General features: G+C 38.3%; 1 protein-coding gene and 1 long non-coding RNA gene across 4 annotated transcripts in view; one reads left to right on the forward strand and one right to left on the reverse strand.

The window, feature by feature from the left end:
* Window positions 1–706: 706 nt before the first annotated feature.
* LOC148217174 (uncharacterized) lies at window positions 707–8,236 on the reverse strand. The gene is made up of 3 exons (XR_015797582.1): window positions 8,094–8,236; window positions 5,103–5,203; window positions 707–4,029 (listed from the first exon to the last, which is right to left on the reverse strand). It is a non-coding gene; the product is annotated as an uncharacterized LOC148217174 (long non-coding RNA).
* Window positions 8,237–8,333: 97 nt separating this feature from the next.
* ACSS1 (acyl-CoA synthetase short chain family member 1) overlaps window positions 8,334–27,861 on the forward strand; it is a 46,385-nt gene continuing 26,857 nt past the window's right edge. Inside the window, exons 1-2 of one of the 3 annotated variants that reach the window (XM_007436188.4) lie at window positions 8,334–8,829; window positions 18,662–18,758. In XM_007436188.4, coding sequence (XP_007436250.1) covers window positions 8,490–8,829; window positions 18,662–18,758 — 437 coding nt within the window. In that variant the 5' untranslated portion in view covers window positions 8,334–8,489. Of the gene's footprint in view, window positions 8,830–18,661; window positions 18,759–27,642; window positions 27,763–27,861 lie in introns of those variants that run through there. The other 2 variants (XM_088149052.1, XM_025171827.2) reach the window with 2 other exon arrangements.

A 27,861-nucleotide genomic window follows, 5' to 3' on the forward strand; every position in this document is an offset into this window, starting at 1 on the left:
TGTTTGACTGAAATGATTGCAGATAATTAGTATCCTCCAGATGTTCCTGGAGTTATTATTTCTTTCTTGATCTCCTTATAGCCAAAATTGTATATTTGGGACTAGCTGATTTATTTAACAATGGTCTTAATAGATTGGAACATATTGTTCCTTTGAGGAAATGTGAATTCCCTTTATCAGGGCAGGGGACTAGCCAGAAAGGGCAAAGATTGAGTAAAGGGGAGGTGCCTTCATCTCAGGATCCCCAAGCTGAAAAGAATCTGAAGCAACAGGACAAATGGTTGTTTCAGTTATCTCAAGATGTCTTCCCCCAGCATTAGAATATAAATCAAGTTGGATCCAATTTACTTATTCACAAGGAGTGACACAGTGCTCATAATGAGCCTTTGACTGCTCCCTCCATCTCCCTATCACATAGCAGGTACTGTATGAGGACGAGGCTGTACAGTGTGAAAAAACATACTCAGTACAAACACAATGGAGACAGAAAACCAGGCCTTCTTTGCTAACTCCTCCATTAGGGAATAATGCTTTAATGGGCTTTAATCCATGCTTGATCTGATTTACCCTAAGATTTCCACCAGCTGCACTCAAGGTTTTTATTTTACTTTATTTATTATACAGTCTTTCTCTTGAAACACAGATGCCTGTTTACTTCAGAGCAGTAGAGTATACAGCATAGCAATACTCATATTCTTTCTTTCTTTATTTTTTATTGCTTTTGACATAATAACAGAAAAAGAAAAAAGGAACAAAACACAAAAATAATCATGATAGAAATACATACATTGTCAAAAGAAAAAAAACACATAACAAGTGTTTTAAAAAAAGTGAAAGAAGAAACAGAAACAAAGAATAATGTATTGTTATAACAGTAAACAGTTTCAATTCTATATATACTTATCTAATGCAAATATTATGCAAGTATAAATATATTTATTTCTAATACACTCATAGAATTATCATGCTTTTTTTAACCGATTGTATTTGTATAAATGAGTCCCATATTTCATTACACTTGTCCATACAAAGTCTACATCTATAGGCAAAGCAATACTTGCTGAATGCTGTCTGTGCAGGCAACAAAATCCAGACACAGGAGTTGGTGCCCATGGTTTCAAAAGTCTGTAATGGCTACTTGTTACTGAATGCATTTAAAAAAATATTCATGATAATTAGTAAACCATTTGGCTTCCTAAAAATTCTACAATAAATACATAAAGAGACTTATAGTAAAAATAACATGAGGTGTCTTTTACAAAATATATTAAGAACTGTATTTTTAAGTATATTTTCAGGGTAGTGCATGTATATATTACTGTATTTGCCGTAAAAGTGGTCACACAAGCTTTTGATAGGGCCTAACAATAAATTTCACATTCCAAATTGCCAGGATCCATATGATAACAGAGTGAAACAAAAAGGGGATAATTTCAAAGGAAAAACAGTACCTTGTTTTTTTTTTTTTTATATATATATATCTTCTCTCCTAAGCAGGCAAATTGTTACTGTGTCTCTGAACTAACCCCTTTCAGAGAGATTTTGAAATTTTCCCAGGGCTGGACAATTGCCACCTTTGTCTTAAAGCACCTGACATTTTTTCCCCTTCAAAGCTGAACTTCAGTGCCAGGTCAATTCCATTTCCTTTTCACTTTACTATTCAATATTAGTCAGTATGAAGCTATTAATCGCTATAAAATATTTGAACAGACATTAAAGATGAAGCCAAACATATGGAAACATCTGTAACATAATTTATTATATTTATGTCAATGCAATCTACGTGTATTTTAATTAGTTCAATTTTAGAGTTTGTAATGACCTATGAATTATTTTTCCCTGATCTGTGCAGAAGAACTTTAAAAAAAGTGTAAGGGATGAGCAAAAAGGTGCTGCATAAGGGCTTAATTGATAGTAAGGCTGTTCAGCATTTCAAATTTGAAGACCAAAAGGTCCTTCAGAACATGTGGAGATATGCACGCAGCTGTATTCTGAGACTCCTTAAACCAAATGTGTCTTTTACTAGGACTGCATTGAAGCTACAGGGAACAGCCACTCAGTACCTGGGAAACAAAAAAACAGTTACTTTAGGGAACTGCAGATAATTTCTATGTGAGTGCTTCTGCCAGCTCCAAAGCATCTTTTCTCCTTCCATTCCAAACCACTGCCCAGCTCCAACAGCTGACAAATAATACTGAACAATTCTAATACGAAAACATAACATTTGCTAAAGTTATTTTTAAAGGCTAACATTTTTAAAAAGCTAACCTTGATTTAAAAAAAAGCTTTTAAATTTTTTATCCCTTGTTTATTTGTCAGAATTATATATATCTAACATCATTTCTATCTGTTTTGTGTATCTATTAAAATAAAAGAAATGCTTATTACCTTATCTACAATCAACCTAGGTCTTTGTCTTAAGGGAACAAAATGTCAGAAATATAGGCTGTATTTGCATAACATAACAACTCAGAAGCTGTCTGTTCTTCTCTGGATTGGAAGCTGGAAGCAGGGTCAGACCTGCTGGGAGGGAGATTGCCAAGGATGGGAGATTGCCAAGGAATACCAGCCCTGTTAGACTGGGAAACCAAAACAACCTGGAAGAACATTATGTACCGTTGCCAAGAAAATTGCATGCTTCTGTCCATTTAGTCAACAGGAGTCAAAATGGCCAACAGAATTAACCACATTGCTTGAATTCACACATCACACTAAACCAGAAAGTAGCAGGGATCATTTAACACATTGAGCCATAAACTAGCTAATAACATTTTAGCCCAGTGTTTTGCATGAAACCCATCAGATAACAGTGCTTCTAAAATATGTCATGAATGTAATGAACAGATGAGGGCACTACAGTATTCAGTTATTTTTGACTGCTGCTACGTTTCATCTTTATTGCGAACCGAAGAAGAAAGATATAGTAATATTCATGGGCTGCTTTCAGAGAGATATGCAAGTTTTAATTGCTTCAAAATGTAACCCAGTTATTTTTCCCGGTAGACAAAATCATTTAACACCCATTTTGTGATTATGAATGCATTTCTGAACCAAATTCTAAAGGCTAGGTCCTTTAATAACAACAACAACAACAACAACAGTAATAATATAAGCTTCTGCAAAGAAGCTGAAGAAACAGTGGACCACCTAGTTAGCTGCTGCAAGATCGCACAGACTACAAACAACAGCATGACAAAGTAGCAACAATGGTGCATTGGAATATCTGCAAGAAATACCATTGGCCTACAAGCAAGAACTGGTGGGACCACAAAACAGACCAAGTAATAGAAAACGAAGAAGCTAAAGTACTCTGGGACTTTAGATTTTAAACAGACAAGCACCTGCCACATAATACCCCAGACTTAACAATTGTTGATAAGAAAGGCAAAAAAGTCTGGATAGTGGACATTGCAATACCCGGAGAAAGCAGAATAGAAGAGAAAGAACTGGAGAAAATGACAAAATATAAAGACCTGCAAATAGAAGTAGAACAACTGTGGCAAAAGAAAGCAAAGATACTACCAATGGTAATAGACACCTTGGGTACAATCCCAAAACATATGAGCACCACATGAATACCATGGGCATTGACAAAATCACCATCAGTCAATTGCAAAAGGCAGATGTTGTTATTTGATGATGTTAAAGATACTGTTGCAGGATATAAGCTGTTCCAAGTAAAGCTATCCCAGGTCCTTGGGAAGGACTCAAGGGTGACAAGGGCATGAATGACTATCTGAAGGGCCCCCTGACCTACGAAAGGGTACAACTGGTGCACCCAATGGAGCTGTGCAAAGGCCTTCATGGCTTGAGCTGACAATTGCTCTTCCAGCAGGGGCTGCAAGTCCAGGAAGATCCACAGATCATGTACCCACCTTGAAGGGGGAAGTGCTACCCCATCCAAAGTCAAAGATGGAATATCTTCAGATCTGGGTGGCCCAAACACCCACAGCCACTCGGTCTTGGTAGGATTGAGTTGGAGACGGTTTTCCCCATCCAAGATTTGAAGATTTGGTCACAGAGATGAATCTGTCATTAAGAAAATAAAAAAATGAAGACTTAACAAAGGGAGTGAATGCTTGACCTTGCAAGAAACAGAGAAAATCAAAATGTGATGTTATTTAAAGGCAAAAGGTCAAAGAAATAATGTTTCTGTGCTAGAATTCAAAGAATCCAGCCATGCGTTTGAACTGGTGTTTTCATTTGTGGTGAAACATTTGTGGTCCCTTGCCACTTAAAACAAAGGACAGGAAAAACTACTTGGTAACATTCATAGACTGTCACTCAAAGTATATTTGCACTTATCTCTTAATCAATAAGAGTGAAGTATTTGAGAAATTCAAATTATTCTGTGCTCATGTAGAAACTAAGTTCAACAGAAAAATAAAGGGATTAAAGTCTGATAACAGGGAAGAATATTGCAACCAGGAATTTGAAAAATACTTGAACAATAAAGGTATAAAACATTAAAAAAAATAAGTAATAGCCCTGAGCAAAATGGGGTTGCAGAGAAAAAGAATCAAAGCCTGCTACTTATGATGAGATTCTTCTTGCTTGATGCAAGGTTGCCAGACAACCTTTGAGGAGAAGCAACACAGCCACTTGTCTGCAAGACTGTTTACCAACAAAAGGTGCAGATAAAGCCCCATGTGACTTATGGAATGGGAGAAAATCTAATTTGTCATCCCAAAAACTATTTGGATGCAAAGCTTGCATATATCCCTAAAGAAAAAGAAGGAAAAATTAAACTGCAGAACTCAACTAGGTATAATGCTGAGTTATCAAATAGGAACAAAAGGGTATAAAGTTTTGGACTTAAAAACTGCAAAAGTAAACATATGCAGTCCTGTTCATTTTTATGAGAAGAAAGGATAACTCCAGGTAAGTTGCAATATTTACATATTAGTGCAAACCAGCCTAGTTTTATCATCATCATCATCATCTGGCTGACTGTGCAACCAACCATAATAATGACGGTGCACAGTCAGAAGAGGTTACTGAAAATGAGTTTGAGAAATTTGAAATAGCATCAGATTCAGAAGTCTGTTGACATACAGAATCAAAATTAGGAAGCTCTCAAAGATCTAAAAAAGGAATCCCACCTGAGAGAATGTGTTGCACAGAGCAAAGGACGTGCCTGATTCTAATTCATGGAAATAAGCACAGGGACAACCAGCAGCTGAGGCACAGAAGTGGATGGAAGCTGCATGGGAAGAAACGGAATCCTTACACAAAAATAAAACATGGCAGTGGGTTTTCAAAATAAAGCATGAAGTTCATGGACATAAGGAACTTCATAAAACTAAGTTAGTAGCAAGGGTCTGCACTCAAAAACATGGTGAGGATTATGACAAAGTTTTTGCACCAGCATTAAGTACGCAAGCATTGGGATTCTACTAAGTATGGCCTCATTTAGAAAACTCTATGTGAAGCACTTAGATATCCTGTGCCGTCGCCCCTGCCCTTTGGAATATTCTCCCCCCGGAGATGCAGCGGGCCCCTACCCCCCGGGTTTTCCGGAAAGGACTTAAGACCTGGCTCTGTCAGCTTGCGTGGGGCAACAAGAGTTGCAATCAATCCTGGGGGTGGCTGGCGCCCTGATGACGCTCCCCGAGCTGTTTGCCAATTTCATCGTCCCTTGGAATGTATTTATTAATTATTTAAGATTGTTTTATATTGTATTTTAATTGATTTTTATCTCTTCTGTAAACTGCCCAGAGTCGCTTTTTAATGAGATGGGCGGTGACAAATTTGATATATAAATATAAATAAATAAAATAAATTAAGACAGCCTTTCTGCATGATAATCTGAAAGAAAACACTTACATGTGTCAACCACCAGATCTGAAGAACCAGGAGAAAAAAAACTGGTGTGTAAATTGCCAAAATCCATATATGGCCTAAAGTAAGTGGCCAAAGCATGGCCTGATAAATTAAATGCTGCAAAACATGGGATGTGAAAAGGGAAGGTGATCCATGCTTGTATTCAAGAGTTAAAAATGGAAGGTGCATCTACATTCACCGTACATTTGATGATCTAATTCTATGAGCAGAGGACAAGAGAGAGTGTTTGGAGATAAATAATTTAAAAAAAGAAGTGGAAGTAAAACATCCTGGAGATATTAGCCACTATTTTAGAACTAAAATAAAAAAAAAGGACAAAAGTGGGGGATACTTGCTCAAACAAAAACAAAAGATAAGAGACATAATAAAGTTTCTAGGTCTCAGGCAAAGGAGTCAAGTCCACTCATGGAAGTTGGATACCTGAAGAAAGGACAGCAAAGCAATTTGGCAAGTAATGAGCAGCACAGGATAGCTGTGAACATTTACTACTGTATACATTTTATCTGTGAAGCAGACCTGATGTAGCTAATGCAGTTGGACTGCTAGGTAGAAAGGCAGCAAGACAACACAGGCTGACTGGCCAGCAGTAAAAAGATTAAGGAGATACTTAGAAGGAACTAGGACTTTAATTTAAAACTGCCTATAACTAATGATCAAGAAGTTATGGGATATACAGATTCTGATTGGACTGGAGATAAATCTGATAGGAAATCCACCACTGGATATATACATTATTCTTTAATGGGAGCACGCCCATAGTCTAGTGCAGTGAGAAACAAAGCATTGTAATCCTGTCATCTACAAGGGCTGAATACAGTTAGTCCTCACTTACCGACCGCAGTTGGGACCAGCAATTCCATTGCTAAGCAAGACGGTTGTTAAGTGAAATGCCACGTGATCACACCGGACTTATGTCAGTTCCACTGCGGTCATTAAGCGAATCACTGCAGGTTGTTAAGCATAACATCATGTGACTGTGACTTGCTACTTCCTGCCAGCTTCCCCATTCATTGACTTTGCTTGTTAGAAGCTGTCTGTGAAGGTCGCAAACAGTGATCACATGACAGTGGGATGCTGCAACCAATGTAAATGTGTGCTGGTTGTGAAATGTCTGAATAGTGATCATGTGACGCTGTGATGGCTGCAAGTTTGAGGACTGGTCATAAACTTCGTATTTCAGTGCTGTTCAAGTACACTTTGAACGGTTGCTGAATGAGGCAGTCAGTAAACGAGGACTACCTGTACTGTTCTGCAGAACAAGCACTTAGGGAACTAACATGGCTGCACAAATTACTATTAGCCTTCAAAATAAAAGAACCAACTGAAACCACATTATCTGAGGATAACATCGGGTAGATGAGAATTGTAAACACAAAGCAGTGCAGACCCAATTTGAAACACATTGATATTAAGCTACACTAGGTGAGGGACATGCAAGAAAAAGGCAAGGAAAACAGAAGTATTGTCTAAGTGATGATATGATGGCAGATATCTTATCAAGCCATTGCACAGGGGTCACTTCCTCAGGCTGAAAAAAACATGGGGACTAGAGGTGTGAACAACACACGGTGATATAATCTGTTATGATACAGTTTGGGGTACAAAACTGATGAGAAGGGGAATATTGGATACATTATCCCCATCCACCAGATTGCTTCCTTCATGGTGCAGAACAGAAGAGGAATCACCTGGTGTCCTACTTTCCATCTCTATTCTGCTGCTGTTATGTACATAAACGGGTTAAGTCTTGAGTAACTAAATATCACTCCCTTTGAGACTTCTGTGCTAATTACCCACAGCATTGTTTCCAGCTGCTCTAGGAAGTTCTGTGTTCTTTTGATATATAGATAAGCTAAATTCTTGTACCCTCATGGTTCTCTCTCCCCCACCCTTTGTTCTCGTTTTTCCAGTTAAATATTTTTTTGAAATTAGTTATATTTTGGCTAGCTATACCTAGTAACGTGTGTGCTTGCCCTGATCTGGATACAGGGGTCAGAACAAGTTGGGTGCAAGATAAACAGGAAAATTACCCACAGTAATTTTCTAACACTCTGGGGGGGGGGGGGCTTTTCCCAGGTAGCCCCCCATTTACCCTCCAACCCACGATTTCCACCGTGTCGCTGTTCTATTGCTCTATAAACCTCAGTCATGAGCATGCACTTGGCACCATTTAATGCTGTCGGAGTTCCTTAATGGAGATGTTTGCCTCGACCCATCTTAACTGAGAGTGATGGGGTTTGTCCTCTTACAGAGTTGTGGGGCGCCAGGCTGCCCAGAGCCCAGTTGCTCATGGCTGCACCCACGCCGTGCTTCTAAGGCCTTTGTGCAGCGGTTTCGTCAGCTCCTCAGAAGTTTCTTCCTCGTTGCCAAAGCTGCAGACTCCGGCGACGAGCTCCTCCAAACGCGGGCGGGCACTGGGGGAGGAGATACGAGGAGGAAAGACGCGATGCGCTGCAGAGGCGGCGCGCGAGGGCCCCCCGGCACAGGCGCCTCCGTGCGGCGCGGGCATTTCCCAAGACGTTTCTCCCGCGGCTCTTCGCCGGTGAGGAGGCGGCGGCGGCACTCGGCGGGGTTTCCGACGTTGTAGCCGCCCTCGGCTCCTTCCCTCTGCGGTCTTCGGTGGTGGACTAACGAGGCAAGCGCCCATGGCAATCGCCGCCTTGAGGCACCTGCGGAGCGCCGCGGGCAGGCAGAGGCTCTGGCGGCAGAGCTGCCTGAGCGCCCCCTGGGCGCCTCTCTCTTTTGCCCGCCGTAGCAGCAGCGGCCGTGGCAGCGATCGCGGGGGGCGAGATGAGCCGCGCACCCCTTTCTTGGAGGGAAACTACTGGCGGCTGTGCGAGTGGGCAGCCCGGGAGCCTGGCCCTTTCTGGGGGGCGCTGGCACGGGAGACGCTGCAGTGGGAGACCCCGCACCACACCGACTGCGAGTGGGATTTCGCGCAGGGCCGGATCCGCTGGTTCTTGGGCGGCCGCTTAAACGTGGCGGGTAAGAGGCGCCTTTCCTTGTCTGGGGAGGGGACAGCGACGGCAGCGAGGTTGCCTCGACCCCCTCGGCCCTTCCTTCTCCGGGCGGGTTAGTCTCCAAGGTTTCGAAAGAGAAAGCCACGGCGAGAGCTCCACTCTCTGGGCGCTTGCAAGCCGCGCCCAAATGGTCTGCAGGCAAGTCGCACCCAAGTTATCCGGAATCCCGCACTCACTGAGCCGAGGATTGGCGTAGCGATAGTGCGGTGGAGCAGGGGGACAACGCAGAGACAGCACCGAGGTTTCCTCAGACTCTCCCTCCCAAACGGATCGGGGGTACCAGCAAAGCCTAAGAAGGCCTGACTCGGAGTCGCAAGGCTTTGCGGCCGAGGCGGTGCTCTGTGTGCAAACGGTCTTGGCTCGAAACGCTCGACTCTTGTGGAGAGCAAGACTGCGACCTGAAAAACTGATGTCGGTTACAATAGGTTGAGCTGGGCTCCATTAAATACTACCTTCCCGTTGCTTGTTGGGCGCTGGAGCCACCATGATTCGCTGGGTGGGTTGAGATTCAAGCCCTCACACATTTAAATGCTTTGGTTCATGGAAATCCTTTTGTTTGCAAGTACAATACAGTAGGACATTGCATGAGGAAGGGTAGGATATAAATCAGTCGGTAAAATGTTACGAATTAAGTAATAGCAACATTCAAAAGCACTTTATGAAGATGACCTTCTATCATAGAGAGCATTTCAGCTGTTGCTTAGGATGCTCTGCAGAATGTGATGGTCCGTGTCATTAATAACCCACTCTGTTAAGAGAATGAATGCATAGCCTTTATTGTGTCACTTACCAGTACAATATACACTTTTACAACTAAAATTATAGATCCCAAGTAAAACACAAAAAGACCTTCTGTAAAATGACAGAAAATAAAGTGCTATTACTGAAACAGTAAGAAAATGACACATAGAAGTAAATGGAAAGTAAAATGCAGGTAGTGTTAAGATCTGAAAAAGCAGCTCATCTAATTTGGTAAAGAACTTTGCCTATAGGAAGTCCTAATTAATACAGTACTTAAGCACTAAAATACTACTTTAAAACACTCCTAAAATTTTAATTTTGAAACTCTGAAACTCTAGTTAAAATATTTAAGATTAAAGCCTACTGATTGATAAGACATTTCATCAGTTTTAATTTATTAAGACTACAGATCACTTTTTCCATGGGTTCAGTATGTTCCTCCTTTTGAAGAACTTTTCTGGCCAGGCATTTCAATTTCAGTCTCAGTTGTTGTCTCATGAAATCTGCTATTACAGTATATGAGCATAGTGACTTTCAATGTCTCCCAGATTTCTTAAGATTTCAATTTTACAAGAATGCTTGTGGCGCTACTTATGCTGAGTAGCACAGCATTCGCCTATGACTTATTTATTTAGATATTGACAATGCGATGACAGTTGTATGACAGCGTGTCATAAACAAGAATTTAGAAAGGTTCCCCCTTGCACTCATTTAAGTATATGGCATATACAAAGTAATTTATAATTGAATTTTTGTTAAAGATATCTAAGCATACATTTGGAAGTCATTTTGTATATCTTTGGTTTGCATTTGTAAGCTGTACACTATTGAGAAAATAGGAAGTGAAAGAAGGCAGGTCTTTTTGAGGAGTAAAGTGACTTTACATGATGATTTGCTATTCTGGCAGAATTGTGATATCACAATTGCCATTGCTTAACTTAGTAGGACAAATAACAAATGAATTTTGGTACAGTATTTGTAGATTTATTTTTTATTTAAAGTAGCTGTATGATATCTCTTGTGGTGAAGTCTCCTCAACATGCTTTACAAATTGAAACTGCAAAGTAATAAGATACAAAATATTAATTAAAACAGCAGCATTAATAATTGAATGTGCTAGCAAAAGCTCTGACTGGTAATAAAAGTTGGCAACCTTTATTTATTTATCTGTCACATCTATTTGATCACCCATCTTACAAAATGTGGCCTTTAATTTAAAAGTGCACTGAAACATTTAGTTTTTGAGGCCTGTTTAAAAAGTAGAGAGGCAACACACACACACACACACACACAAAACATCTTGTAAAAGGGTATTCCACAAGAATAGGGTAAAAAAAGTCCTATGCAATATTTTTTGCCTGATATTCTAACAGATTGTATTGGTGAACCGTAGGCAGATTCCTATAATGCAGGCAGTTTTTCTCAACATGAAATTTGACATTGGCTCTGGAAGCCTTTGCTGTGAGTGTAGCTGTTATATAATTGTCTAGCCCCTGTAAGCAATCTGGCAGTTTCATACTTCACAATCTGAAGCTTTTGAAATGATTTTGAGGATAGCTCCACTGTAGTCTAGTTGGATATATTGCAGTGGGGTCTGATTTTTTTCAGAGAACCTCAGGTAACCAAAGCTGTCTGAACTGAATTTTCATAGATGCCCTCAGGATTGGGTACATATGTAAATATTCTATATTTAAGCTGATCTTATAGGTTTCTCCTAATATAGGAAATACAGTTCTACTGTTTAACTCATGGTGCTTCCAGGATACAGTTTTCTTACCCACTTTGTTTATCATACAGAAACTAGCAGCAGTCAACGTGGTCTTTTTATGGGTCATGGCTGGAAGGTGTGGTCATATAGACTTTGCATCATGGCAATACTGTTTCACAGTGGTCTATGGCCATTTAATATTTTAGACTATGCAGAGCTTTCCTCTTATGTGAAGCTATAACATTACTCTCCTTTTTGCCATAACAATGTTGGACTCATAGAATGACAGAGCTATGCTCTGGAAATTGTCAAATAACAGTAGTAGTAATAGTAATAATAGTAATAATAATAATAATAGGATAACATGCCAAAAATGAAATAGGATTTTGCTAAAGTAAATGAAAACAAAAAAATTGAACACACAATACCACATTCTGTAACAATTACATTTGCTAATAGATTGTTTAAACCAGCCCATTTAGATTTGATAGAAGCGAAGCCTAGGAACACAATCCTTTTAAAGGACTACCCCTCAGAGTTGCTTTGAATGAGCAGCCTACAAATGGGATTAATAAAGAACATCCTTAGACACTCCATTGTTAGTTTAATGGTGGCTTTATCTTGTTCAGCAAATATACAGTATAACATACAGAAGATTGACAACGAAGAATGCTGTATCTCAGATCACCCTAATTAGAGTACAGTGAAAAAGAGCTGCCCAGATGATAAAAAGTATGTATTCTATTGTTAACATAGCTTGTAAGACAATCCCATGAAGACTGAAAGTGGTTGGAATAACCAGCCCAAATGCAAAATAAATATGTGAAAAAAATACTTGATGAATCTCTCTCCAATTTTCACATATAGTGTTATTCAAAGGTACAGAGGTGGCAGTTCTGAACTCTGGATAAAACTCACTGATTTTGGTAAAGAATTGGTTTCTACGGTGTTCAACTTGAAGCAGCCTACCTGTGCCACTGCTTTCAGGCCACTTTTGTCAGGGTTTCCATGCTCAAAGGCATCTGCCAGTGCTGATGGTTAACAGTAATACAAACAGCAATAATAGATTAAACTGCTTCTCAGCAGATGCTCTGGGAGTGTATTTTGGTGCTATAAAAGGAATCTGCACGCTTCTAGAATTTGGGGACTAAGATTCTTGCTTTGTAGATAGCTTTCATCACGCCTTAGCTCCAGATTATTGGTGGATATAGTTGTGATGGACTGGAATGGAGGAAGGGGGGTGAAAGCAGAGAAAGCTGGCGCATCCCTAAACATTTCAGAAGATAGTAGAGAGTTGTGCCTGGGAACTACTGGTCAGTCTGAAAAGATTCTGTAAATAAGCACTAGCTAATAAACCTTGCTGATTGAACCTACACGGTCTCCAGGAGTTCCTTGGGCTAGGAATCGACATCAATCTTTTCAGACTGACCAGTAGTTCCCAGGCACCACTCTCTGCTATCTTCTGGAATATTTAGGGATGCGCCAGCTTTCTCCGCTTATCTCTAGAGCGTTGCTCTGGAGACGAGAGCACCATTTTCACCCCCCTTCCTCCATTCCAGTCCATCACAATAGTTAATCAATTGATCAAAATGTCATCAGCAATAGTAAAGATATAATATTTTAAATTCATAATGGATTATTATATCAGTGATATGAATTTTTTTTTTTTTTATTTAATCACATTTGTATAGCCGCCCATCTCACATAGTGATTCTGGGCAGTGTACATAATAACAATCAAAAGCATATAAAACTGTTAAAACAATCAATTTAAATTAAAATAAAAACAAGATAAAAACAACAAAAAAACCCCAAAATGGCAGGAAAACATATCGAGGGTGCATTCCATTAACTGTCATATAATTATCTAATAGACTCCACTCTACCACGAGATCCCCAAGCTAGTTGACAAAGCCATGTTTTAAGAGCCTTCCTGAAGGCCAACAGAGTTGGGACCAACCTCACTTCGGGGTGAGTGATGTTCTACAGGGCAGGGGCTACGGCAGAAAAGTCTTCTTAGGTCACAACTGACGACATTCCCTAGCCAACGGCATCTGCAACTTCCCTCTCCTGCCGGACCTGATGGGACGGGAAGATGTAACCGGGTAACTGGTGCCCTTAGGTCTAGGTTAAACTTTTACAACCACAACTAAAATAGCATGGTAACCTGGCCAATGAAATGTCTGTGATGTTAGTAGTATTCGGCAAAAGTGTAGACTACAGTCATTTAGGGACTGTAGTTTTTTAAAGTGTTTGTACTCTCCAGATTTTTTTTTAAAGTTTTTTCTCCACCAAAAATCTATTAGAAAGATCCTCTCCCATTTCCTGATAACTTAAATACTGTACAGTGAACTGATTTATACTTATGATTAGGTTCAATTCATTAAAAAAAAAAAAGCAAACACCTCAGGGCTCTTTCTCCTACAATGCAAAACCTATATTTACTCAGAAGTAAATCTCACAGAACTCAATACAACTTATTCCCTAATAATGATGCTTAGGATTCCAGATTTGATTTTTCTAGTGTAAATTGAGGTAAGACAGCGTTATAAAGCAAATAACAGATCAAGAGCTGGTGTATCCAAATCATTAAGGAAATGGGTTTATATTTACAATTACCTATGACATGGCTGTGTTCAGATTTTGTTATTGCAGTTGGCATATGCTGAAAAAACTGAGTGAAACCACAGTTTATGTTTCCAGAAATACCATGTAGTTGTCTTCATCTGCTGCATTTTACAAGTTAATATTCTACAAGACAGGTGCCTTAAATTGCTACAAATGGATAGCTTATTCATAATAAAGACACTACATTAAAGCCATTTCAGTTTGATCATTGACTAGCGTTTAGTCTTTCATTCCAAGTATATGTTAGTTGTACCCCAAAGACTATGCATCCATACAGTAGAATGAAATATTTATTCATGGTATTCACTGGTATTTTCCAGCAGTGGTCTTATGTTTTGGATCCTTGGTGACTGTAAGGTCCCTGTAAATAAATTCTTTAGGGCATGAATTTATGGAATGTATTAAATTCAGTTTATATGGCCACCCATTATACAAGCAATTCTGGGTGACAAACAGAGATAGGAACATCAATATAATAATAATAGTAAAATACACAAAAATATAAAAATAGCAGTCAAAAATAACCATCAACAGTAATAATTTAGAGGCTCATCTAACTTTCCAACCTCTATGCCTGGGAGAACAGATGTGTTTACAATTGGAAGATAGTGACCTGATTTGTAATAAACCACAATATGGTTTCTTTTTGGAATAGCATATTGAAGGATAGCAGCCATTGTAATTTGTAAATTATGGTTTAGGGCAGTGGGTAAACCCTGTTACTGTGGCTCATTAATCTATGTGTTAGCTAACTAAAGCATAATATGATGTGTGAACCCAGCCAGCCTGGGATCAAGTACCTACTCAGGGAGATTGATTTATGATACATAACTGCAATTTTACCTTCCCACCTTCCTGTTAATTGCTTTATGTTGGGCAGGAACTGAAGTGAGCCTTGTTCTGCCACATCTTTAATATGTAAGGCAGGGCAGGCTGGTTATCCTGCTTCAAGTAATTGTCTTCCCTTTCACTGATCCAACAGCAGGCCTTCTCTCAAAAGGAGTGTTGCAAAGTATCTCAGATTTGATTTGGAAGAAACCAACATGCATTCCCCTATAAAAATTCAGTTGTCTCCCCTACCCCACCTCTCCACCTCTCTATCCCTGTTCAAAAGGCTTATCTTCCATTATCAGACAATAAGCTTGGGGCTCTGATAGCTGATAAAGATGTTCCAATAGAGGAGAATATATGTAGCTCGGGGTTGAACTGTGGAGCCCATGGTGCTCTCTGAGCTTGGTTGTTTGCTTGCAGATGTTTCATTACCCAACTAGGTAACGTCATCAGTGGTATCTCACAAGCACTGACGATGATACCTAGTTGGGGAATGTAATGTCTGCAAGCAAACAACCGAGCTCAGAGAGCACCAAGGATTCCACTGATAAAGATATATAATATGGCCACACAGCCTTTTTAAAACCAGAAAACAACACTGACTTTCTCTTTTCTCTCTCACAAGTTCTTTGTTTATGGCCTTTATCTCATTTTTCCCTCAAGAGATGTTTTTTCCTAACATTCTGCCAAAATCCCCACCCAATGTCAAGCCCTTAATGGTGGGTATGCTGCCAAAACAATGTTCCTTTTATGCTACAGCTCTAGAACACACTCTGTTACAGGCTATTACAATCCGGCATGAAGTTCTTCCTGGAAAATGCTGAGTCAGATTTGAGTCTTTCTAGGTCCAAAGATCTGTCAAAGGTGCAGTAAATCTCTCCAAAGCAATGTTTCTTAAACTTACCAAGACCACCAGAATTTACTTTTGTTAAAAAAATAAGAAATAAATTTTAGAATGAGCCTAACATTCACCACATTTTAATATTTGATCTTGATGGTAGTGAGTGCTGAACATTCACTTCCACAAAGATATATGGAAATAAAAGGTAGTAAGACCTTTAGTGCCTTTTAATCTAAAAGGTAATATTCACTATGAACTTTTATCCAAAGTCTAGTGATGCATTTTTTTCCCAACAATATCATTGTGATGTCTAAGAAGAATTCTCCCAGCACCTTTTCTTCATTAATGAATAGGACATTTGTTTGGCTAGTGTAATTAAATGGGTCCAATACACACACACAAATCTTTTCTTGGATCTTGGGACATCTCCAAGTCTTTCAGAAAACATTGGTATTCCATAAAACATAGTTCAAGAAATACTGTTGTAGAATAATCAGTGGTAGGCAGGTGCAACAGGCTGAAGCAGTGCACTCCTGATCTATCTTGTCAAGATGGTTGATTCTTTTTTTCTATGAGGACTGCTGACCCTAGGATCTTACAATAAACTGAACCAAAGTGTATGTAAATTGTTCCTCTATTTGCTCCTGTTTTTCTCCCTTGTATTCCTGTTTCCATTTTATAGATGGTGTAGGGTCATGTCTAATATTTAGATGGAATACCATTGTGAAATTGTACAACTCTAGGCTAGATTGAGGAAGTAAGAAAATATCACGGAAGAAGGCAGTAACAAATCCCTTCAGTGTTATTGCCAAGAAAAACTACATTGACAAGCCAATGTACTCATTAGCTCAACTTAATCTTTAGTTAAGGTCCTGTCAGACCTGTTATTTGTAAAGCAACATAAATGTAAGTAGTGTTACAGAAAGAAATCTTCAATCAGCTAAAACATATAGTAACTGAATCAGGTAGAAGTATTCTGCTATTTATTAGCTGAGTATTTGTACAGATTGCACGTTTGGAATTAAATTGAAATACAATGCAAGGCTGTTTTATAGTAATCACTTCTGAAATATTGAAAACATTAATGCGATAGAATGAATGGGACAGTTATTTACATAGGCTTATGTTGACTCACGGAGTACAGCAAATGTTGGTAACAAGGCGTTTAGGCTAAGATTAAACAAGATTAGGCTAAGATGGGGTAAATTCTTTATGTAACATTATTGTTGTATTTTAAAATTGGGGGGGCAACCTGCTATCGCAGTTGCTTTGAACTTGAACTTCAGGAAGCTTAACTCAGGCAGCACAGATCTTGGAAAGGGTTTATTTTTATTTATTTATTTTTCAAATTTATATACACTGCCCATCTCATTATACAAATGAGTCTAGGTGGCATTACAGATACAAACTATAAAATCATTTTATAGGGCTTTTTTTTTTTAGTTTTTGGGGGAACTTAGCGGAAACAACACAGTGTTTTTTTCTTTTACAACCATTGCCTCACAAGCACCAGCACTTTAACCTCTTGGTAACCAATACAGTAACTGAAATATTGGGTGTTATGCTGCTAAACCTACTCACCTTGTTAGCTACATTTTGGACCAGTCAGATTTTCCAAGTTGTCTTTAAAGGCAGCCTAACTTGTGTGTTACAGTTGTGTAACTGCATGATGATGAAGGTGTGGATTGTTGTCATAAGGGCTTCTCAGTCCAGAAGCACCCATAAACAATGCAGCCAAAGGTGAGCTAAGCTTTCCTGACCACTGCCTCCGCTTGCTGCTCGATCTGTTAAAGACTTGCTTCTTTGTCTCTCTAAACCTCTTCAGTGTCACCTCTTCCTTCTTACACTTAAAGGAGGGAGACCTTCATTCCATTCCCCATCTTCTGGCCATATGTGGCCTGCTACTTCTTCTTCCTCCAGTGCCACTGGCCATTGCTAGCCTCTTCTTTTGGGGCAGGAGATATGGCGGTCAGTATGGCTAGAAAGTGAAGCAGTAGTTCTGCCCCTTTGTCTGTTCCCCAGTCCTCATAATTTTATTTAATGGCAATCTTTCTGTATCACTTCTTAAGGGGGAACAAGACTGTTTGAAATATGAAATTATAATTAACTTTTAACCCCATTTTTTACCATTGTTTCTGTTTCCTTGCATTGAGCTGACAGCTCTGGCCATTCATCTCTTCTTTCCTGCCTTTTAACTTTGCTAGGAGATGGGTTGCTGCGTGTGCACCGGCACTGTAGATTTGGGGAGCTGCTGCACCTCATCTGGTCAAAAAGCCTATATGACTGGGAGGCAGGTTATTAAAAAAAAGTTTAGGAAGACTCTGGCATTATGGCCTACTTTAAAATGTAGTAAGGCCCATGGTTGCATATCTGCCCATACTTTGATCAGTAATGTAACTGTATTAAACTCATCAGGCAGGTGGAACTTATAAAATACTGTTATGGCTGGGTTCACACAGTGTACTAGACTAGGGTAAAATAGGACTGGGTAAGTTTGTTGTGGGAACCCAGCCATTGTCTTAGCCTGCTGTGTAAATTAGGTCATTACATTAAGCTGTAATATAGTTAATATAGATGGGCATAGCATGCTACAGGAACACAGCAATTGTGTTTTGTTGGTCTAGGTTTAGGGTTTAGCATGTTGTGTAAATTTGGCCAAAAAGTAACTATCATTCTGACACAGTTGGAGATCTGCATGTAGAAGTAGCCTTCTGTTCAGTGATCACGTTGTATTAGATTGGAAATGTATAATCCATGCAGGTTCAATGCATATTCAGATGCAAAACATCTCCAGTTCATGCAATATAGATTAAAACACACATTCTCCTCTATTTTGTAGTGGTGATCAAAATATACATTTCTCCCCTGTGCCCCTTAATAGTTCTGGGTTAGTACCCATGGTTGCCACTTCTGTCTTGATTGGCTTGCAGTAGGTGTCCTTGACTTTTTTGCATCTGAGGATTTTTTTGTAAATAGCTCAGGATGGGAAGCCCTTTCAATCAGTAACAAGCTACACGCTTTGCTTTTTTCACAATTTGTTTCTGTGCAGTTAACTGTTTGGATCGGCACGCGCAACATACACCAGACAAAGTAGCTTTGATTTGGGAAAAAGATGAACCTGCTACTGAAGAAAAAATAACTTACAGGTATGGTATGTTCCTCCTACTTTGTTTCAGAATTATCTGTGCAGCATTTGGAAAAGTCATATTAATTGCTTTTGTATAAAATCTTTGATGACAGCAAACTTAGAAAAGACATGTTGTTCCAGAAAAGAAAATATTTATTTCATCAGAATAGTTCTGAATGATTAAAAATAAAAGAAGAACCCACTGGCTGTACCAAAGGTGTCCCTGGTCTCATAGTGGAAAATGAATGGTTCTGGAAAGCCCACAAATAGGATGTCCTTGCAATAATACCCTTTTGCTTATGATCTTCAGCAACTAGACTTGAGAGCCAGACTTAAAATGATTTGAAAAAGATCTGGAAGAAACCTTTTTGACCTCATGCAAGCATAGCACCTCTTTTCTACTTGTTAAAGCAGCCCAACTTTTTCAGCCAAGAAGTGGCTCATTAAGGCTTATGCAGCTCTTCAAGCAGTGACATCTTTTGTTCAGGCTGAAAAGGGCACTTACTTAACTTAGTAGCAGACTAATGTGCTTATGTGAGGTCCAAAACACTTCTTCCAAATCATTTTCAAAACATGCACAGCTTTAGAAGCCATTTCTAAGAGTGCTTGATAACAGCTAGACTGACATAAACTAGGAGGTCTGAAGATAATTTGCCAGAAGACTATGAAGCAGTATAGCTTAAAGGGGCCAGTTAGTATTAATATATAGCTTTTAAGCAAAACCCAGTTCTGTTGTTATGATTCAGTTGTAAAATGTATTATAAGACTGGCAATAAACATTTAGATGAACAATAGTAAATACATTCTGTGGGCTTAGTAGTGAGTTTCAAAAGATAGAAAGCAACTTGGAAAGACCAATGTTTATTTTTCCTGTAAATCAATATCATGAAATAGTGATATATTTAGTAATCAGAACAGTGTAAACTCTACCAACTCCATGAGGTCAGCATAATTACTGAATCACTATAATTCCCGTTTAATTTTCCTAAACTGGGAACTGTGTAAAGGGAAATTAACAGCCAGTTTGGATCTTACTAACTGTATGTACAAGTGTTGAGAGTACAGTGGTACCTTGGTTCACGAACTTAATTTGTTCCGTGACTCTGGTCGCGACCCGAATCAAATTTTCCCATAAGGTTCAATGTAAATACGGTTAATCCGTTCTGACCCCTCCGAATTTGGTCGCAACCCGATTTTGGTCGTGTCCCGAATCAAATTTTCCCATAAGGTTCAATGTAATTACGGTTAATTCGTTCTGAACCATATGTATTTTTTTTTTTAAAACTGCAAAAATATGAAACAAAATACAGTATGAAAAGAGAGAATGCTAACCTTGCTCGACGCGACTTCTGGCGTGGAGGACAGGAAGGCGGGTGGGGAGGCGGTTATTGCTTGGAGGGAGAGTCCCCTTCCCTACAGGAAGCCACGACCACGTGTCACGGGAGGGAAAATGGCCGCGGATCCTGTTCGTCACCCGATCCGGCGTTCGCGAACAGAAGCAAAATTTTGCGAATGGAGCTGTTCGTGACCCGAATTGGTCGTGAACAGAAGCGTTCGTGACCTGAGGTACCACTGTACTTTATTTCTGCCATCACTACACACAGCTATAGGCACCCGCAGGTAGGTGGAGGAAGCAAGACTGCCCTTTGCATACTTCTGTGTAACATCACAACACAGGTATGAAAGGGTGGAGCTCGCATCATGGTGTCACAACACACATTTTGTAATATTGGTTTTTTTACTATGCATACATTACCTACATGTCTGTGCTGTTGTCACTAGGATCATGCAGGCAGATGCTACACAGTTGGAGGGTTTAGGCAATAAGTGCTTTTCATTATTCAGTCTTCTCTATTCAATAACAAGAAATCTCAGTACATTTGGATAGTATTGATAACTGTAGCAATAACTTTATTTTTATTTGGTTTTTAATTGTTTGTATTGTATTTTAAATTATTAGTTGCCTTCACTGTCATATGGACAGAAAGAATATAGACTGAAAGAATAATTATTAAATATTAAAGTCCTTTGACTATTTAATAACCTTTAAGGTCTTCTGTTTATTTGGAAAATCTGTATGTTTCTTTTATTGGATTCATTCTCAGTTGCCTTAGAGGAAAATTAACAGGAGTATTTGGAGAATTTGTACTATAGCTGTTGGCTAGCTCTGGATAGAGAACTTCAATACCCATACTGCACTCTACTTACATGCCGGTATATTGACCATTGGAGAGCCAGTCTGGTGTAGTGGTTAAGGCATCAGGCTAGAAACTGGGAGACCATGAGTTCTACTCCTGCCTAGGCACAAAGCCAGCTGGGTGACCTTGGGCCACTCTCTCTCAGCCCTAGGAAGGAGGCAATGGCAAACCACTTCTGAAAAACCTTGCCAAGAAAATTGCAGGGATTTGTTTAGGTAGTCTCCAAGAATTGGACACGATTGAATTGATTAAAAAAATATTGACCATTGCCCCTTTAAGATATTGAAATGCTGTATGTGGTTGCAACTGAGTTCTGCAGAATCAATGTAAAATTCTGCATACTACAAAAAAGTCATAATTGCAATGCCACGCAATTATAAAATGGAGTTATCTTGGGATTTGTTTAAATCAATTATTTTTCTTGGACCCTATTCACTAATTCAGGGGTGGTACTGTGCAGTGTCTCTGATGTTATTTCCAGTGGCTTCTGGATATGAAAGGTTCTGCTTTCTGATGAGTGATATTTAGAGACACTAGCCCACATGGACTCCTGGCTGTTTTGGCATTTCTAAGAAAACTCTACATGAGTGTATAGAGTCAGATAATAAATTCATCAAGTTAATCAGATAATAAATTAATCAATTAATTAAATATAAATTTATCTTCTTGCATTATTTCCAGTCAGCATGATCTTTAGGCTGAAGAAGTTGGTCTACAGGCCAGGATTTTAGGCAGGAAGTTTATTGGCAGTTCTTGGAGACTCTGGGGAATGAATCTAAAACATTTGCGTGGACTATAAACTCCATTAGGGCAGTCCTTATTCTTGTATTTTTGAAGGATATCTTGACTGATTTTTATCTGAGTCATCTCACCTGTACTATATATCACACTTATGATTTAGAATTCCAGGTAAAAATTCCATCAGTAATATTGGATTGTATTGAAGGAAAGTGAAGACACATGCTTATATCCTTATAAAAAAATCAAATGCCTTTTTATAAGAAATGATATATAACACACCTAAGGGAGGTGAAGTACAGTTTGCCACAAACCGTTCTAGAATCTGCATTACTAGTATAGCAAGTTGTTAATAGGCTCTGCTGCTTAATTAACTGAGATGGAATAAAAATAGATTGACTGGTCTGAATTGTTTTTTCCATGCTTAGCACAACAGAAAGCAGGGAAACCAATGAGATAAAAACAGTATGTTGGGGAGAGGCAATGTTTATTGTGAAAGAAAAGCAGAAGAATATGTTAGCTTATATTATTATGTTAGGTTTATTAGTTATGTATACACTAGTATTTCATTCATTCAGTTTTTATACCATGTTTCTGTTAAGAGTTTAGATGTTTGAACAGTAAATGGTGCTTACTTACATTGGAAATTGGAGGATGTAGTAGAAGTCAAGGGGCCTTCACGCTTATTGGAATGAATGTTGCAATATTTATTCAAGACAACTGCTATTGTTTATGTGAGCTAGGTAACTGGAAGAAATTTGTCATTCATTCTCAAAAATGATGATATATTGTCTACATCAGATGAAAAAGATGCACGGTGGGGGGGGGAGGATCTATGAAATGCTAAAGCCAAAATGATATCATAGAAGACCCAACTACATCCTCTTCTTCAATATAGTATGGTGGATAATGGTGAGGTGTTCTTCAGCTCAATACTTGGTGACATCATGGACATGTCCATAACATGAGGTTATTCCTTTGTTTTTTCCTATTTTTTTTCCTTAGTCTTTTTCTATTTTTTTTCACTTCCCACCTTTGGGATTTTCTGTACATCCAAGTACTAACCAAGCCTGACCCTGTTTAGATTAACCAGATGTTGTGAATATCATCATATAATTAGGGTAACCTATCAAGGAATTATCCTGCTCTTTATAACCATCAATTTTTATAACTGGCTCATGAGGCAGTTTTAGCTTCTGCTTTGTTTGTTAGAAATTGGTCATATCTCCAGTATTTTAAAATGTTTTGACTGTAGTTATCTTTTGTTTTTGTGTTTAATGTTTAAAGGATATTGTTTTAAATTATAATAATGCTTTTAATTCTAAAATCTGTGATTTGTTGCTAGCTGCCTTGAGCTCTCAGGAGGAAAGGTGAGATATAAATATTTTACTATAGTACTAATTATCTATATCTATCTATCTATTGTGAGGTTTTTTAAAAAAAATTTTTTGGCTATATATAGTTTCAAAACTTGTAATACAGTGACAGTATAATGGTGTACACTAGTTAAAATTACACTGGATATTTGCAGCAGAATCTTGAAGTGTGTTTGTGGACTACATAGGATAAGAGACCTATCTGTGGACAGACCCATTAATTAAAGGATTTTTGATATTTTCGGTGAAATGTATTTGCTTCATCTAAATGACAGCTGTTTTTAATACATACTTTACTTGAGATGAATACTGAAAAAAGATACAGAATTTGGAGTTACTGCTGAAATTCTAGATATGTTCTGCAAATTTTAGGGAGATCTACCCATCCATCCTATTTTAGAAAAATATATAAAATGCCCTTTCAGAATAAAATGAACAAGAACTGAAAAAACATAGTAATGCCTTAGAAACTTGCCAGTGCCCATTATGGGTTCCCAGCAGCTGCAGCCAGCAATTCTGGGAGTTGAAGTCCACACATCTTAAAGTGGCCAAAGTTGAGAAACACTGCTCTGGCTAGTTCACATTATTGTGCTAAGCCACAATTATTTTAATTATTGTTTGTTGCATAAACCACAATTGTCTGGGTTCACATATCATGCTAAGCCAATCATGAGTTACATGCAGTACCAGATCTCTAGATCTGTATTCCGTACAGCCATTGTCAAGAAAATATACTACTGACAGTTTAAGGTGGGAAATATGCAGGAACTGTAATATTACCCCTAAAATTGACTTTACAATTTCAAAGAAAATGAGGACTCCCTCTCCAACCTGGAAAATTCTAGCCCTGCTGCTGATGTGGCCTAGCATATTTAGTGTCATTTCCTAATCCACTTTGCTCTTAGCCACTCCAGAAAGCATTAAGCAGCTGAAAGGTTGCCCACCTCTGTATTGACTCATAAATAATGGTTTTCAAGCACTATGACTACATTCACACATAATATTCAGTCACTGACAAATAAGTCATATTATAATGGTGCAATGTGTGAATCCAGTCATTTTGTGGAGGGTAGACAGTAGCAGTGTGAGAGTTATTTCTCATACAGTGAAAAGTAAACAGTCTGATACCAGATCTGGCTGTTACCAAAATATGGAACAGATGGAAATTGTCCATAGTAATTAATCTGTGGACCATTTAAATTAATCGTTAGATATTTGGTAAGCATCCAAGTAATCCAGTTTTCCTGGATTGTTTATTTATGATTAAAGTCACTGTACCTGTTCAAACTATGCCACCAAGTAGCTAGTATAAAAAGTAAAATACAGTTAATGAAACAGCAAAATAAAACAACTGTACATAACAAAACAGTGTAGAAAGTGGCAACATAGTGTTGCTCACAACAGGTAGTCCTTGGCTTATGATGGCAGTTGGGACCAGAATTGCCGTCGCTAAGCGATGTGGTTTTAAAGTGCAATGTCATGTGACTGTGTTGCTTAGCAACAGCAATTCCGGCAGTCCTAGTTGCTGTTGTAATAAATATTTTAGTGAATAGATTTGGTAGGCAGTTTCAATTTGCTTATCTTGCAGTATTTTGCTAACCACTTCCCTTTTTAGAGAGTCACAGTTGCTATGACAGATCACTATGGGTAATGTTGCAAAATCTCCTCTTTTTGACAATGTTACGATTCTGATTGTAATTAGATTAAAATATATAATTAAAATATATAATTAAAAATAGTAAAAAAATTAAAATTAAAAATTGATTTTACTGTATGGTGTTCAAGGTGAGAATTAAATTACTGATGCATAGTTATTTGAGCATTAACAATAAGTAGTTCAATCCAGTAGGTATAAGAATGTTGTCCAACAACCTTCAATTTATACGGCCAACCATCTTGCCTAAGCAACTTTGGATGGCAAACACAGTTAAAAATGCCAGTATAATAATACAAAATGAGAAAAAATAAATCGACAAAGAATAAATTGACAAAGTGGCTTGTGTTTCTTTTTCATCTCTTGCTAATCTTTGCTTCTTTCACAAGCAGCTGATGAAATGGTAAGTTTGCATCTGCTTCCTCTACTTCAGATTGTTAGCAAGCACTCACCTGATTTAGTGCTTTCCTGTGAAAAACATTCTACCCTGTAGACCAGTGTTTCTCAAACTCGGCAGCTTCAAGATGTGTGGACTTCAACTCCCAGAATTCCCTAACCAGCACGGCTGGCGGGTGAATTTTGGGAGTTGAAGTCCACACATCTTAAAGTTGTTGAGGTTGAGAAACGCTGCTATAGACTATTGATAGATGGCTTTTGCAAAGCAGAAAAATTGCTTGTAGAGAGAAAAATAAAGTTAGGAGAACTGCATTTGTAGAAAGAAATACACATACTGGTGGGCCAGTGGGGAAAAAAAAAATAAAAGAATGTTTTACTCAGGAAGTTACATAGTGATAGGAAAGCCTAAGTTGTTTAGCCTCACTGCAGCTCAGAGTCAGCATGGAGTTTTCTCCATTACCAGAGAGAGAAAGAGTTGAATTTGAAAGGATAACATAGAGATATTATAATAAGAGAATGAATTCCAGGGTAAGGTAAGTGCAGGATCCATCTGCTTCCTGTCACTGTTACTTCTAGTGGTCAGTATGTTTACAAGTGGGGAAGGCCAATGCGTGGAGTCTAACAAAAACAGCTAACAGAAATGAGAGAAAAGTGAGGGTTATAAATCTTCTACCCAGCATCTCATTTCTGAATTTCAGCACTTTTAAAAATTTAAGACCACGGAATACTAAACCATTTTTTAAATGCAGAACAGCCTGTGGCTATTTCTTTTAAAATAACTAAATAAAAGGAATAGTATTAAAATAAAACATGTTTTAGTAATCCTCTGTATTTTCTCATTTTGTACATGTTAATAAAACCAGTAGTTGATAGTATGGGTTCCTCTGCTATATCTTCACCCATGTATGGCTTCTTTAAATTTATCCCAATAAATATTGGAAATAACAAATCACAGCGCGTCATTCAAGCATGTTTTTTTATAGCAAACACCTGACTGACAGCAGGGCTGTCGTCTCATGACACCCATGCTGTGTTGCCAGATTGCTCTTGCCTTTGCAATATGCGGAAATAAAATTATGTTTCTGTATTTTCCATAACTGTTGCCATTGTAAAATAATTCTTCATGGTAAATCTTGGGATAATTTGTACAAATTTTTACTTTGGGTCATTTTTACATATGTTCCTGGCAGACCTGCAAGTTGTTCTGTAAACATTGTTTAAGAAGTGTCATTTGGGAGTGTAAAATTATGAGCACCCCCCCCCCCAATATTGTGCTCAGATGTAGATTTATCTGCTGATTGTGAGGCCATTCTTAGGATTAGAGATTACTTGGACAGTATGTTAACTAAGTAAATAGAATAAAAATAAATGTCAAAATGGTCAAGCTTTAAATATTTGTACTCAAAAACTACATATTGTAAGTCAAAACTAAGAATGCAGATAAACATAAGCTAAATATACTGTATAGCCTGGTTATGCGCGCACACACACATATAATATGTTTGTACTACATACTGAGGCATCAGTTGAACTATGGTGTACTAAAATAACCTAATTGTATGGGTTTACACATGAGTCTAAACCATAATGTTATTCCTTTGGCTGTATTCACATAAGACACTGACCCACAACCGAAGTCAAGTCTTCCTTGAGTTGACCCCTTAGGCATTTATGCAGTTTTCTTGGCAGCGGTGCAGAAGTGGTTTGCCATTGCTTTCTTCTGGGATTTAATTTTTATTTTCCAGACCTGGGATGTACCTGGTGGTGTCTCATTCAAGTATTAATCAGGTGCATGCTGCCACCTATCTGGCTGAACTGTGATAAGCTAACCAAAATTTAGTTTAGTGTGTTTGAAGAACCCAAATGTTATGAACTTACTGGAGGCTAAAGGGGAGAAGCTACTGAACTGCATTCACTGCTGTTCGTGGGTTCTGTGTCTCTTAATATATATTTTTAATGACATTTTTAGTTGAGAATGACATTCTTCTGGTTAACACATTCCACTATGGTTTGCTTAACTGTGCTTTTTAAATAAACTACAATGTGATGGGTTCATGCAACATACTAAGACATGAGTTGCCATATATAAACCAGAATGACTAAGTTCACACAGTGGAATAAACCAGCACTAAACAAACCACATTATAGCTTAGCATGCTGAGTGAATCAATCTATTGTATATAGAGCTCTCTCCTGGTTTTGATGTCTCATTTGATTGCTATCAGGTCATTCTGAATTGATTGAGCAGAACTAAAAACTATGTAGGCCAGGTGAGCTTCCTTAACTCAGTTTACTTTGGATGTGTTGGAATACAAGTCAATCCCAACTCTTACGTTGGCTGGTAATTCTAGGAGTTATGAATCCAACTCTGCTGGAGAACACAAGATTGGGGAAAACTGATTTAGGTTGTTTAGCTGGTATACACAGTTCATCAACAGCATGAAGATTGTCTTTTGTTTTTATTATAACATTGTACCTCACTTGGATAGACTTAGAGTAACAAATTGATGAGGATGTATAATTGTTTTGTCTTATATGTAGAATATCTTCCATGTAAGGACAATGTAATTTGTGAAGGCACCCTTCATGAATGGTCTTGTCCATTCATCCATGCTGGGAATAACATGGTTGCTGCTGGAAGGCACACTTTGGATGTTGAAGGTTAATATAGTATATCTTTTTTCCTAAAAACAGTGTTGATGGATTTGTTGTTGTTGTTTAGTCGTTAAGTCGTGTCCGACTCTTCGTGACCCCATGAAC

This window comes from Python bivittatus, unplaced genomic scaffold (assembly GCF_059951505.1).
Source record: "Python bivittatus isolate LINGU-HERP-01145 unplaced genomic scaffold, Pbiv_v1 ctg000020_np1212, whole genome shotgun sequence".
Lineage (NCBI taxonomy): Eukaryota > Metazoa > Chordata > Lepidosauria > Squamata > Pythonidae > Python > Python bivittatus.